The sequence below is a fragment of the Dermacentor andersoni genome, chromosome 10 (genome assembly GCF_023375885.2).
Source record: "Dermacentor andersoni chromosome 10, qqDerAnde1_hic_scaffold, whole genome shotgun sequence".
Lineage (NCBI taxonomy): Eukaryota > Metazoa > Arthropoda > Arachnida > Ixodida > Ixodidae > Dermacentor > Dermacentor andersoni.
Window position 1 is genome coordinate 10149882 of NC_092823.1, and position 15710 is coordinate 10165591.

General features: G+C 46.2%; 1 protein-coding gene across 3 annotated transcripts in view; it reads right to left on the reverse strand.

Moving 5' to 3' along the window:
• The window catches only part of TSG101 (tumor susceptibility gene 101), a 167519-nt gene that overhangs the window by 88094 nt on the left and 63715 nt on the right, over positions 1-15710 (reverse strand). For 2 of the 3 annotated variants that reach the window (XM_055065379.2, XM_055065378.2), the window contains exons 8-9: positions 13488-13625; positions 11300-11392 (exon numbers count right to left, since the gene is read on the reverse strand). In XM_055065379.2, coding sequence (XP_054921354.1) covers positions 11300-11392; positions 13488-13625 — 231 coding nt within the window. The remainder of the gene's footprint in view (positions 1-11299; positions 11393-13487; positions 13626-15710) is intronic. The other variant, XM_050169060.3, reaches the window with a different exon arrangement.

The window sequence follows — 15710 nt, forward strand, 5'->3', positions numbered from 1 at the left end:
TACACCTATCATTCTTCTTTCCATAGCTCGTTCTGTCGTCCTCAATTTGAGTAGAACCCTTTTCGTAAGCCTCCAGGTTTCTGCCCCGTAGGTGAGTACTGGTAAGACACAGCTATTATACACCTTTCTCTTGAGGCATAATGGCAATCTGCTGTTCATGATCTGAGAATGCCTGCCAAACGCACCCCAGCCCTTTCTTATTCTTCCGATTATTTCCGTGTCATGATCCGGATCCGCCGTCACTACCTGCCCTAAGTAGATGTATTCCCTTACCACTAACAGTGACTCGCTGCCTATTGTGAATTGCTGTTCTCTTCCGAGACTGTTAAACATTACTTTAGTTTTCTGCAGATTAATTTTTAGACCCACTCTTCTGCTTTGCCTCTCCAGGTCAGTGAGCATGCATTGCAATTGGTCCCCTGAATTACTAAGCAAGGCAATATCATCAGCGAATCGCAAGTTACTAAGGTATTCTCCATTAACTTTCATCCCCAATTCTTTCCAATCCAGGTCTCTGAATACCTCCTGTAAACACACTGTGAATAGCATTGGAGAAATTGTATCTCCCTGCCTGACGCCTTTCTTTATTGGGATTTTGTTGCTTTCTTTATGGAGGACTACGGTGGCTGTGGAGCCGCTATAGATATCTTTCAGTATTTTTACATATGGCTCGTCTACACCCTGGTTCCGTAATGCCTCCATGACTGCTGAGGTTTCGACTGAATCAAACGCTTTCTCGTAATCAATGAAAGCTATATATAAAGGTTGGTTATATTCCGCACATTTTTCTATCACCTAGTGTGAATATGGTATATTGTTGAGTAGCCTTTACGGAATCCTGCCTGGTCCTTTGCTTGACAGAAGTCTAAGGTGTTCCTGAATCTATTTGCAATTATCTTAGTAAATACCTTGTAGGCAACTGACAGTAAGCTGATCGGTCTATAATTTTTCAAGTCTTTGGCGTCCCCTTTCTTATGGATTAGGATTATGTTAGCGTTCTTCCAAGATTCCGGTACGCTCGAGGTCATGCGGCATTGCGTAAACAGGGTGGCCAGTTTCTCTAGAACGATCTGTCCACCATCCTTCAACAAATCTGCTGTTACCTGATCTTCCCCAGCTGCCTTCCCCCTTTGAATATCTCCCAAGGCTTTCTTTACTTCTTCCGCCGTTACCTTTGGGATTTCGAATTCCTCTAGACTATTTTCTCTTCTATTATCGCCGTGGCTGCCACTGGTACTGTATAAATCTCTGTAGAACTCCTCAGCCACTTGAGCTATCTCATCCATATTGGTAATGATATTGCCGGCTTTGTCTCTTAACGCTTGCATCTGATTCTTGCCTATTCCTAGTTTCTTCTTTACTGCTTTTAGGCTTTCCTCCGTTCCTGAGAGCGTGTTCAATTCTATCCATATTATACTTCCTTATGTCAGCTGTATTACGCTTGTTGATTAACTTGGAAAGTTCTGCCAGTTCTATTCTAGCTGTAGGGTTAGAGGCTTTCATACATTGGCATTTCTTAATCGGATCTTTCGTCTCCTGCGATAGTTTACTGGTATCCTGCCTAACGGAGTTACCGACTTCCATTGCACACTTCTTAATGATGCCCACGAGATTGTCTTTCATTGCTTCAACACTAAGGTCCTCTTCCCGAGTTAAAGCCGAATACCTGTTCTGTAGCTTGATCTGGAATTCCTCTATTTTCCCTCTAACCGCAAACTCATTGATCGACTTCTTATGTACCAGTTTCTTCCGTTCCCTCCTCAGGTATAGGCTAATTCAAGTTCTTACCATCCTGTGGTCACTGCAGCACACCTTGCCAAGCACGTCCACATCTTGTATGATGCCAGGGTTAGCGCAGAGTATGAAGTCTATTTCATTTCTAGTCTCGCCGTTCGGGCTCCTCCACGTCCACTTTCGGCTATCCCGCTTGCGGAAGAAGGTATTCATTATCCGCATATTATTCTGTTCCGCAAACTCTACTAATAACTCTCCCCTGCTATTCCTAGTGCCTATGCCATATTCCCCCACTGCCTTGTCTCCAGCCTGCTTCTTGCCTACCTTGGCAATAAAGTCGCCTATTAGTATAGTGTATTTTGTTTTCACTCTACCCATCACCGATTCCACGTCTTCATAGAAGCTTTCGACTTCTTGGTCATCATGACTGGATGTAGGGGCGTAGACCTGTACAACCTTCATTTTGTACCTCTCATTTAAGTTTCACAACAAGATCTGCCACCCTCTCGTTAATGCTATAGAATTCCTGTATGTTACCAGCCATATTCTTATTATTCAGGAATCCGACTCCTAATTCTCGTCTCTCCGCTAAGCCCCGGTAGCACAGGACGTGCCCGCTTTTTAGCACTGTATATGCTTCTTTTGACCTCCTAACTTCACTGAGCCCTATTATATCCCATTTACTGCCCTCTAGTTCCTCCAATAGCACTGCTAGACTCACCTCACTAGATACAATCTAGCGTTAAACGTTGCCAGGTTCATATTCCAATGGCGGCCTGTCCGGAGCCAGGGATTCTTAGCACCCTCTCTTTCTTTATAAATCTTTCTTTATAAAACTTTTGTTCGTTCCAAACTAGAGTGTGCATCAGCTGTGTGGGATCCATTTACTGAAAGTCTTATTAGTCGCCTTGAAGCTGTGCAGAATCGTAGCGCACGCTTCATTCTTTCCAACTAATCCTGTCTTTCCAGTGTTTCACCTATGAAAACTGCGTTACAGCTTCCATTCCTTTCCTTACTCAGGAAAAGACCACGTCTCTCCTTATTCCATAAGATTTACTACCATAACCGTCGTCTTAAGCAGGAATTACTTTCCCACCCTCCATTCATATCGCCTCATATTGACCATCGTTATAAAGTGCATGTTTCTCGTTGTCGCACTAACCAACACTTTCATTCTTTCATTCCTCAAACTTGCAATGATTGGAACCACTTGCCCCCTCCACTGTACCTATTACAAACCCCAGTGACTTAAAAAGTGCGCTTAAATATGTTACCCAAGATTTGCTTTGTGTTTTTTTATTTCCTATTCATTGTTCCCAGTCCCTTCTGTAACACCCTATGGGCCTTGAAAGTATTCAAATAAAAAAATTAATATATAATAAAATAGTTTCTTGGTATAACAATTATTAGCAATTATACAGCAGATCAAAGCTTTCTGTTCAAAATGGGTTCAATGTGGCTGTTCAATGTTTGGACAATAAAAAAATATTAAAACTGAGATACAAAAATCTGGTCGCATTATTCATGTAGCTCAGTACCGCGAGAAAAATTACAATTCTAGTTGCCCCAATTACTGCAATATCACTCCTGGGAGGATGCAAATATTCAAAAATTCATGTTTTGAAAAAGCGCAAGAAAACGGACAAGCTCATTTTTATTCAAATATAACAAAACCAATGATGTATCCACATGTCTAAATGGTCAGTAGCCACCAGGGACGTAATTTGTATGCCTACAGCTACCCAAATGGCATTTTTTGAAGGCTTGTCTCAGATTTTCTGCAGATACACGCTTGCGGCTGATGCTGCTGCTCGCCGGTTATCTTTCTCGGCCATTCTCATGCTGTTCGGTATACCCGGCTCAAATGAAGCTCTTGAAGTATGGCAGATGCAGCTCTCTCATTCTCCTAATTAAATTTAATTAGTGCCTCAGGCACCGCAGCTTCAACAGAAAAAGCGAGGGATGCTGTTGCTTAGGTGCCAATGCCCAAATCATTGAATGCAGGCATTCACTATTGTTTTGGGTCATGCTGCGCTGGCACCTTTGAAGCAATTTTTCTTCTGAGAGGCGCTCATACACTGGTAGACAGGCTTGACAAACATGGACAGGCAAATTATATCGATGCTTTGGGATGGGCTCATTTTTTGCTTGCGCAGCATTCTGACGGCACCAAGAGTCTGGACCAGATGGGCAAAGACTGTGGTTTGAAACCTTGTCGTTTGACGTGATGTGGTGGTATGTTGCCATCACAGCCTTCTGCATGGCCTTCACATCCCCTTTGTTGGATTTTAATGCCCATCCATAGTAGGCACTGAGTTTGGTGATCAGGTCACCCGTCAATTTTCCTTTGCCACCAGGCACCAAGAGTCTGGACCAGATGGGCAAAGACTGTGGTTTGAAACCTTGTCGTTTGACGTGATGTGGTGGTATGTTGCCATCACAGCCTTCTGCATGGCCTTCACATCCCCTTTGTTGGATTTTAATGCCCATCCATAGTAGGCACTGAGTTTGGTGATCAGGTCACCCGTCAATTTTCCTTTGCCACCAGGCACCAAGAGTCTGGACCAGATGGGCAAAGACTGTGGTTTGAAACCTTGTCGTTTGACGTGATGTGGTGGTATGTTGCCATCACAGCCTTCTGCATGGCCTTCACATCCCCTTTGTTGGATTTTAATGCCCATCCATAGTAGGCACTGAGTTTGGTGATCAGGTCACCCGTCAATTTTCCTTTGCCACCAGGCACCACGAGTCTGGACCAGATGGGCAAAGACTGTGGTTTGAAACCTTGTCGTTTGACGTGATGTGGTGGTATGTTGCCATCACAGCCTTCTGCATGGCCTTCACATCCCCTTTGTTGGATTTTAATGCCCATCCATAGTAGGCACTGAGTTTGGTGATCAGGTCACCCGTCAATTTTCCTTTGCCACCAGGCACCAAGAGTCTGGACCAGATGGGCAAAGACTGTGGTTTGAAACCTTGTCGTTTGACGTGATGTGGTGGTATGTTGCCATCACAGCCTTCTGCATGGCCTTCACATCCCCTTTGTTGGATTTTAATGCCCATCCATAGTAGGCACTGAGTTTGGTGATCAGGTCACCCGTCAATTTTCCTTTGCCACCAGGCACCACGAGTCTGGACCAGATGGGCAAAGACTGTGGTTTGAAACCTTGTCGTTTGACGTGATGTGGTGGTATGTTACCATCACAGCCTTCTGCATGGCCTTCACATCCCCTTTGTTGGATTTTAATGCCCATCCATAGTAGGCACTGAGTTTGGTGTCAGGTCACCCGTCAATTTTCCCTTGCCACCAGGCACCAAGAGTCTTGAGTGTAGTATAGTGTCGCCCCCTGTCAGATCTCTGTGTCATCGCACATGCATGTTTTGTAATTGCTTAGCTAGATGGCGCACCCCCCTTCTGTCATGTGACAAGCTTGGACCAATCGGGAGGTGCCATCTAGCAGGTGAAGCCTTTATAAGTAATAAACAGCCGCAGGTCGGCGGAGTCTTCGTTCCGGTTTTCAGCGGGAGCAGTTAGCTCCGTGTCTCCTTCACTGCGCCGGCGCTAGCCGCGCGTTCGCCCGTCGGGGCCCCCCGCTTGCCTGCCGCTGCCGACACAACATTGAGCAGATGGGCAAAGACTGGTTTGAAACCTTGTCGTTTGACGTGATGCGGTGGTATGTTGCCATCACAGCCTTCTGCATGGCCTTCACATCCCCTTTGTTGGATTTTAATGCCCATCCATAGTAGGCACTGAGTTTGGTGTCAGGTCACCCGTCAATTTTCCTTTGCCACCAGGCACCAAGAGTCTTGAGCAGATGGGCAAAGACTGTGGTTTGAAACCTTGTTGTTTGACGTGATGCGGTGGTATGTTGCCATCAGAGCCTTCTGCATAGCCTTCACATCCCCTCTGTTGGATTTTAATGCCCATCGATATTAGGCACCGAGTTGGTGATCGGGTCACCCGTCAATTTTACTTCGCCACCAAGTGTTTCAGAAGCAGAGCGCTTGTGCGCAACGAGAGTGCGCAAAGCAGCCCCCATCCTTTTTTGGACGTAATTCACGCATCTTCCTTCTGGACTGGCACGACAAAGCCATACACTTTGGCTTGCCTGACAGCAAGAAATGCACAACTATCACCATCTGAGAGGACTGCGGTGTACCTCAGTTTGCGCAGCTCAAGTGACCTCTGGAACAGCATAAGCGCCACTTCAACTTCCATCTCCTCTGCTTTTTTTTCGTATTTTTTCGGCACATATGGCTTGCCTTCCAATCTTGATAGTCCGGGTCACCAGGTTTCGGGCCTAGCACACACCTAGCACAGAAGTTGCTCCCGATAACGTAGTCGAGCACAAGTCCGGAGAATGGTTCGATGACCGTGCCAACTCCAATGTGCGAAGAATGGCCTCGTGTCATCCACGAGCCATCGTAGGATACCGCTATATGCCTGGAGTTCACAAGTTTCAAGTCATTATACAATAACTTTACTGATAGCGCACACGCGCCCATCAGCTTTTGGGCAGCAGACGCCAATGCCAGCTGCTGCTTGAGATAGCCTTGCCACCGTTTTGTTATGAAGGCCACGGTGCGAGATATTCATTGCAGCAAAAACATCATTCTTCGCTGTCTGTTGATTTCTAGTGCTAATCATGGCACGAGCGACGAGAACGTACACTATGATGTTGAACGTTTTGTTGTTTCTCACACGTGGCGAGCTCCACTCGGAAACAGCATCGCCGCAGTTTTCACAAATGGCGAGAAGCTTGACAGCAAGGCCGTATTCTCACTCCTCTGAGTCAAAAGTCACGAAGCCGCCACAGAGACTGCACTTTAGACATGAAACCAAAGCGCTTTATCGCTTCTGCACTGGTAACATAAAAGCGCAACTATATCTCCGCTGGCCCGTCCACACCGTCGTTGACGCTCATACACATGTCCAATTTCTGCTCCGTTGCCGAAGTTCCCATCAGTTGTTGGATGTTTTCCCCTGCTTGCTTCTGCCGTTGGAGCAATTCCGCTGGCTGCACGATCTTTCTGTCGTGCCGAACGCTGCTACTGCGATCACTATTGGCCAACGCCATCGTTGGGCCTAGCTCGCTCTCGCCAGGTCCGTTGCATCATGTGTCGCAGTCGTCACTTGAAACTGCCGGCGGGTGATCGTCGCTGTGTTTTTCGGCAGGGTCAGAGAACTTTTCAAAGTTGTAGTGCGCTCGCTTTCTTTTCTTGCCAAACTTGTCTCGAGTGGTAAACTTCCGACATAACTACACGCTACGCTAGAGGCTTTCAAAATGGCATCACGGTTCGCTCATATGCTTCGATTTCCAAGCCCGTCTGCGCGCCGTAGCAGACGATGCCAGCCGCCTAAGCCAATCGCAGGCCTTTATTTAGTCATGTGCACTGAATGGGCGAATGGGGTCACACGCTTGGGCTTTCTTTCGGTGCGGTATTTCTAAATAGCGAATACGGGGACGAATGAAAATGTGGCGGGAGATTGAAGTAGTTCTTTCCAGCACGACCAAGATGGCTGTGACAGCATACGTCGTTCAGCAGCGGCGTGGCATGAAAAAAGCCCCCCTTTTGATGCTTCTTTCTGTCAAAATATAGCTCGCGGCTGTTACATAAATTGACATTGCGGCTAAAATATTGATCCATGATGCGGCAAACTTGGTAAGAACATGCCGCAGTGTTTGCATATAATGAAAATACCACTTTCAAGAAACCCATTTTTTCCCGCAATTTTTTGGTGACCCGTCTCCCCCCTTAACAGAGATGCCATTTGTGTGCCCCCTGTTCAACAAGACTCTAAAAGAGAAATGTGAAGTGAATAGTGCTAGCCTTCTTACATTGCTTTCAACAACTATGCATGATGTTGCAACGAATATTTCAGTGTTATTTTTGCACAGTGGCCACATATATGTCATGAACTTATTGCTGAAGGACAGGGCTACATGGTGAAGGAATTCATATTGCCATATTGCTAGGCCAATAAAAGTTACAGTGAACTGAAAGTTTAGATTCGTTTTTCTCAGTTTCATGTTTTTCGGCATTGCACTGCTTTACTCTCCGTAAGGCAGTGTATGTTCTTTCTAACCCTTTCGCTGTCACGGATGTACCGGTACGTCTTTGCGCTTCCCCCACACAGTGTCACTGACGTACCGGTACGTTCTCTATCGAGCGTTCAAAATTTCGCGCCTGAGCGCAAAGCTGCCGCTCCTGGACTGGCCACGCCATCTGTTGACTCTTTCTACAAGTTCGTATTTTCGCCCCTACCTGTGTTGGTACATGTATTGAAGAGTACGGTGCGACTGCCACTCGCCCCTTTCTCTTTGCTGAGTGGCGCGGTGGCTCTGCGTTCGCTGGATCATGCGTCGTGCGCGTGTGGTTATGGGTTCAAGGGTTGTTCTGCCATCTCCACTGGTTTGAAGGTTTTTATTTTTCTTCTGTTGGTGTGTCTGCTACGGCGCGTCAAGCTCAGGGGCACGCGCCGTTGCCTCAACGAAAAGGCATGGATGACGTCTTCGCTCTTCAGCAATTTTTTGCAGCAGCTGGATAACAAAATGGCTGCTAAGGCAAGGAAAAAATTGCTTTTCATGGACAACGCACCATGCCACCCACCCGATACATCCAGCCCAAGGAACATAAAAGCTGTTTTTTTTTTCCGCCCAACTGCACAAGGCAGCTGCAGCCGCTGGATTCCAGCATCATTAAGTGCGTCAAGCAAGGGTACCGGAAGCGGTTAGTGCAGCGTCGGCTGGCGGCTATGGAGCGCAGCGAGTTGGAAAAAAAGATCACTGTGCTCGACGCCATGTATTTTATTGCCAGTTCGTGGAACGCACTGTCGCGAAGCACAATCACTACTAGTTCAAGCACTGTGGCTTTAAGCGAGAGACTGCCTCCTCTGCTGGAGATGCAACAACCTCGATGCCGCTCGAGGCCGATGCAGGCTTCGCCGCCGACGATTTCGAGGGTTTATACCTCACCACGACCTTCGCCAAAATGTGGAGGCCGACGATTGTTGATTGTTGCGACGACAACGTTGCGATCTGCGGCAAGGTGTTGCTGGATGATGCCATTGAGGAGGCTTTGCCTACTGCCGACACCGCTGCAACATCGGACGAGGACAACGATGACACCACAGATGCTGTGCCTGTGCCTACCACGTTCGCCGAGGTGCTACGGCACATAGACGGCATCCGGAACTTCATCTGTTCACGTGACGCCGCAGAGGACCTCCTTTCGGACGTTTCCCAACTCGAGAGAAAGCTCTTGGTTCAGGGATCAAAAAGGTCCAAAAGAAACTTACCGTCATTTTTTAAAGTTTGTGCCGGCTAGTGGGAATCGCGGCAGTGGGCAGTGGAGTGCCGTAAAGGTTCATTTGAATAAAGCATGATTGGTACCTGTACTGTAGCATTAATTCTTATCGCATTTACTTTTTTGGTAGTTTGGGTTTCCAAGCCCTGCAGAATATGTTAGTAGTTTACATTGAAGTTTCTCGTAAATCTGTCATGCGAAATAAGTTGTATTTTTATAGGCACAATCTTAATATAATGATTTATTTCCATCACCATTACATTGATGGAGGGGATGGGAATAAAAGCGATTGACGCTTGACTAAGTTCCCACCCCCCGTACAGCAGGTGAGCAGTGGCATGCGACGGCACCTCTGTCACGACAGCAAATACAAAGTCAAAGAAAGCATTAGTATAAAAACAAGTACGCAAAATACACAATCACCTGTGTGTGTGAAAAAAATATAAACCGATTCAAAAGAAATACAAGTACAGCAACTGAGAGCAAAAACGCTTACGAAACAGCGAAAGAACAGCAACCAAAAATGCGCTTATAACACAATTAGACACAAAAACGTTCACAGATGTCTAAATGTTGTACAATCAAAGGGACGCGTTAATGAGAAAGTAGTTGCGAAGGTTAGAGCAGCTAATACTTCCCAAGTCTATATTTTCATCAATTAATTTGTTAAGTAAGGATGGAAGTTGAAATGCTACCATTTGGCGCCCATAGTTTGTTCTTACTTTTGGTAATACCCAGTGTGGTTTATGCCGGCGTGGATATGTGCAATGAAATAATTCAATCGGGGCTAAGTCAGATATATTACTTAAGCATCTTCTTTGTTCTAGTTTGTAGGTGCGTAGTAGTCTATAGGCATAGAGGCTGAAAACGTTAATGATCTTGTTCTTGAAAAATAAGTTCTTTGTTGAGTGTCTACTTGGCAGGTTATGAACTAATCTGAGGGCCCATCTATGTTCAGATTTTATGACGGATTTTATGATCTATGTTCGGATTTTATGACGGTTGCATTTTACAATGCTTTTTCGTGGTCCCAAGAAAGTCGTATAATTGGGGTTCCAATGTAATTAAGAACGCAAGATTCTTCCACTGATGTAGACATTAAGCACACATATAGGCTCCTAACAGAATCTGGAATGCACCAACACAAACCCGTGTATGCACGAGGGGCACAGGAATAGGCATCGCCACATCGTCTGCAGTCTCCGAAGTAAACCTACGTGCAGGGATAAAACGGAATGGTTAGCTTTCCTGCTGCATTATTGCCGATGCAGCATGAGATTGCACGACGCAGTGACTTATCTTCGCCGCGATCTTGTGGGCTTGTCTGAATCTTGGGATAACCGCCTCTTTCTTGCTGTAGGAAGCAGACGGCTCGCACTTCACTTTTCATAGACCCATGTTCGGTTTAAAACTTTTTATTTTTTAGAGAGGGTGGATTTGCCGCTTGTTCGCAATACAATGAACAAAGAAATGGCATATCAGCCGTTTCCGAAGTGAACCACTGCCAGGCCTAGCAGACGAGCTAGTCTGCTACGCAACAGCCAATCAGAAGGTGCCTCTCAGCATGCTGGCCCACTGAGCCAATTGGAGGGCCGCATGCATCGCAAGTTTTGGCAGACCAGCTCTTAATTGTTTTACGTTTGCACTTTTTCTATGCAGCATTCAGTGGCGAAGATGTGGGGAACTGAAAGGCAGAACTGTGAGCTTTCGAACGATAACAAGATGGCGGTGCTGAGCGGCGGGAAAGACGAGAAATAGCTCCGTGAACTCCAGTGTTTCTGTGCGATGTTGTGGTCGTTTCTCGCCATCCATGCTGACAAAATAATTTTTTTTCGGACACTTAGGGTGTGTTTTCGGGCAAATCGTTTTGATGCGGTGTAGATTGGGCATTACAGATGCCGAAACAAGCAGTTCCCAAAAATCGACTTTTTTCGCGATTTTCGGTTTTTGAGACTCGTGTCCCCCTTAAGGATTGCAGGAGTCAGCTTTTAAGCTTTATTTGCCACAATCAGCTTCTGTCCTTGGGACGACTAGTCTTTGGTGACCCTGTACTGAAGGATGTTTACACGAATGACCGAGTACATGTTTAGAAGCATGATCCCTACAAATGGTAGCCCTTCCCCCGCAGATATTAACAGTGCTGCACAAGTTATCAGCATCTTAGTGCTCATGTACAACACAGCATGGGCATTATGAATTTTGCAATATGAAGCTTGACATCTCAAGTGCACCTCTGATGGCCACACACGGCACCCACCTGTTCTCTGTCCATGCGGTTGATCATGTCGTCCAGCTTCGTCTTGCCCTGCGTCAGCTCATCGTGAGTGCGCTTCAGTACGTCCATCTCCGCCTGCAGCACAAGAGATCTGCTTTGTCATCAGCCTCGTTCATGTACACTGCAAGACCTCTGCAAGTGGTCTCCAAGAGACCAACTTCACCCCGTGCACAGCAGACCTGCCGGTGCCATGATGGCAGTAGTCCATTCACTTTCTAATAGACCACCATTTGCATCCACCATTCATCATGTGATGTGCTCAACTCCATTTCTTCCTTGATAGATTCTCAATTAGAATGTCTCAGTATAGAGGAACCTCCATGCAAAATTTCATGTTTGTCATTAGAGTTGAAGAGTAACGAAAAACTTGCAGAAGTAGCCAATTTTTGTACTGAAGCTGACAAAAAAAAAAGGGGGGGGGGCGCTATTACCACTCGCCAAAAGTGACGCATGACTTAGGCTGCAGCTCCTAAGCATGACCTCCGAAATAAGGCAGAGCCCGTGGCTGCTCGCGTCCTCGTGAAAGATCTCAGAGGCAACATGCTTGGACTTATAGCTGCAAACCTGAGCATTTCGTAGGATAAAAACTTTTTTTCCTCAACGACAACATTTTAAGCTAGTTTTCTTTCAGCAGGTGCCCCATGATATGTAGATAAGAAAAATAGCGGAAACGAAAAATTGATTTGTTAGTGATATTTTGGTCTCCAAGACTCAGGTCTCTCTCCTAAATAAAAGTCTATGCTGCAGACCAAGCAGAAAAAATAAAAAGCAAAAAATAATAATAAATAAAGCTGCTGAAGATTGCTGGATCCTGCCCACGCAGCAAGCCAGAACATACAAGGGTGGTCAATGCCAGCGATGGTGCCTGGCTTGAGTCGTCAGGCACAATGGGTGGCAACTTCTGACTGTGAAGTTCCAGGATTGCAACAACAACAAGAAACTCTTTTATTATTTCTATAAAACCTAATACATTCATTGGGCCTGCCAACGCTACATTGGGCTGACTGTATGCAGAAAGCGTACAGTTGGGTAGAACTTTAGAAAAAAAGGGAGGCCCCACCCAGATAACTGAAGTGCAACAGCCAACTGTCTCCGCGACTAAAACAGCCCTGCTCAAAAAACCGTGCTTCAAAAACGCGTAATGCTCAGTATAAATAAAGACTTTTTCGTTTTGATCACTGGTTTGATAGAGTTCCTGTTATTGGAATGCTACAGCATATGCCGGATCGCGAAAGAAAAATAACCCTGTGCATTCTGCAATGCTGTTCTTTGTCTGCTTTTTGGCTTTGTTGCAAGGGACAGAAGAAAAAAAGAGCAGCTCTGCATGGCTTTTGTGCTGGTTTACATGTACACGGCACGTTTACTACTTGTTTTCCGAGCTTCAAATGAATCAGTTGCTATTTAACAAGTACTTGAAAAAAAAAAAAAAAACACTGCATTTATCAAAAGCATTACAAACCTGGGGCGAGAAGATGCTCGAGGCAGGAAAGGTACAAAATTGCTTCATTCATCATTTTAAATAAGTACTTTTGGTTTTAAATGGCATAAAATTTGTATATTTTTGGTTTTGTGTTTTTACAAACTTATTTTCAAGAATGTGATAGTCTTTTTTTTTCGTTCCTTCTCAATTTCATTTAGTTCTCTTTTTCCCCTTTTTTTTACAGCGACACAGTACAACATACCTGCAGCTATCAGTAAGCACCAGACTTTGGCAAACTTTCCTCGTCGCAGCTTCCCTTTGGAGCAAAACAAAACACCATGGAACAAACATGCAGCATGTTTGTTTGTAGCGGTGCGCCGCCGTGGGACCCTGTTTTTGGATAAAGCGTAGCGCAGTGTCAGCGATGCTCGCTGCAATCCTTCGTCGCAGGATTACCGCTCAGAATAAACGCATGCGGCACAAATGGTGCATCGTAAGCAATAATACTTCAAGCATGATAGACCACCATAAACAGTTTGGGAATTCACTCTGACGAGGGGCAGACGACTCCAGCCAGTGCGAAGCGCGTGCGTCCATCTTCTCCCCAGCCGTCTGGCTCGCGACGTCAGTCTAGAGTGCTCAGCGTGAGAGAGCTCAGTGCTCACCTTTTGCCAATTGTTGTGTATCTGCTGTTTGCACCATTAAGCCGACTAGCTTTCTAGTGGTTCTGAACGAAGTGGGAGCCCTGACCTGAGCTCCAGAGAGGGCCTCCTTGAGACGGGCCTTGACCTTCTCCTCGACGGCCGTGAGCAGAGAGGCCCGGATGTGCTCCTGGGTGATGGTGCCGGTCTGGGAGACACTGGCCGCACCAACAGACGTGCTTGTCTGCTGCATCAAAAAGGAACATCCATTGTCAGAAAGTGCATCGAACCAAGGTGACAGCGTACAACCAAGCATTAGGAAAATTGGATCTTTGCATTCACTGTGTTTAAATGGCACAACAGACAACAGACATGAGAGCACGGGACTCAACAACAGAGTTTGATCTGAGTTGGTTGGCAAATGATCACTGCAGTTGAGAGTTCCACGGAATACTGTATTGTCAGGTAAAAATTATTGTTAGGAGACTGCTATAGTCAATGACCTCCTCCATTCTTAACAGTAAATGTCTACCGTAGCATACAGCCTAACATTATGGACAGGATGGGTCCACATTATTCCTTCAGCCAGTGCCCAGTTTACTGCACCACAGTTACAGTGGAACCACGATTATACGACTTTCTCGGGAGCGCGAAAAAGCGTTATAAAATGCGGGCGTCGTAAAATCCGAACATAAATTATGCCTATAAATATACTACTTATTTTGCAGTATGGGAACAGCGAGAAACTGCGCAAAAAAGAACAAGACAGAGAAAGAACCACGTCTTGTTCTGTCTTGTTCTTTTTTGAGCAGTTTTTCGTTGTTCCCATAATGTCATACCAACTAGCCCCTCACCGTACACTTCTAGACTTATTTCGCAGGACAGATTTAGGAGAAACTTCAATGTAAACTACTAACATACTCTGCAGGGTTTGGAAACCCAAATTACCAAAAAAGTAAATGCGATAACAATTAATGCTACAGTACAGGTACCAATCCTGCTTTATTCAAACGAACCTTTACGGCACTCCACTGCCCACTGCCGCGATTTCCGCCAGCCAGCGCAAACTTTGAAAAAGGTCGGTAAGTTTCTCTTGGATCTTGTTTGATCCGTGAACCAAGAGCTTGCGCTCAAGTTGGGCAACCTCCAAAAGGAGGTCTTCTGTGGCGTCAGATGAACAGATTAAGTTCCAGATGCCGTCTATGCGCCGTAGCACCTCGGCAAACGTGGTAGGCACAGGCATGGCATCTGTGGCGTCGTCGTTGTCCTCGTCCAATCTCGCAGCGGTGTCGGCACTAGGCAAAGCCTCCTCGATGGTGTCATCTAGCAACACCTCGCCGCAGATCGCAACGTTGTCGTCGCAACAATCTGCAGCAGGTCGCAACGATCTGCTGCAGGGAAACTGGAAGGAGGGAAACGATTCCGCAAAGCAACGAGCGGCGACGCCACCGAGAAGAGAGGGAGAAAGTGATTGTGGAGAAGAAAAGGTGCTATTTCAGCATAGCAGGCATTGCGAGCGGCTGGTGGGGCGGAGAGAAACGCTTCCCCAATGCGTAAGAGGCGACGCCACCGAGAAGAGAGGTAGAAAGTGATTGTGGAGAAGAAAAGGCGCGTTATACGATGTCCCGCGCTTTGCGAGGGTCGTCGTATATGCGGGTCAGACGTAAAATTGCGTCGTATAACCGGGGTTTTTAATGCATTGCTTCTATGGGGACTTCGCTGGGACTGCGCTAATCCCTCGTAAAAGCCAGGTCGTCGCAAAACAGGGGGATGTATAACCGGGGTTCCACTGTATATTTCAAAATGTGCAATAACTAGCCCAACAATGTTTCTAACAAAGGTATCATACTGCCTCCTGTCTGTCCTGTTCATAAGTGAGGGTGTGCGACTACACGAATATTTGATTTCGAATTTAGTAGGTGAGCGAATAATTCGATTCGCAAATTGAATATCTAATACAGTGGAACCCCGTTCATACGTTTTTCACCAGACCAAGGAAAAAAAACGTAACAGCCGGGAAAACGCAACAGTGAGGAAAGCTCCGAAAAAGAATGAAAGAAGCGCAGCTTCAAGTATAGACAATTTATTTCCACAGAGTGCGCTTAGAAATTAAAAAAGTCTAGAATGGTGGCTTGCCGTTTCTTTCACTCGCTAGAAATCACCACACGTTTCTCAATAGCTTGGAAGGCTGCATTGCTGTCAGCGTCGCTGTGAGGTGCGACGTACCTGCGGAGGAGGTCCAGAGCCGCGACGGCTTCTCCAAAGCTAGGATTTCGCAACTCCCCGGCATCATGCGACTCGTGCTCCTCGTCGTCACCGCGCCACGGCAATG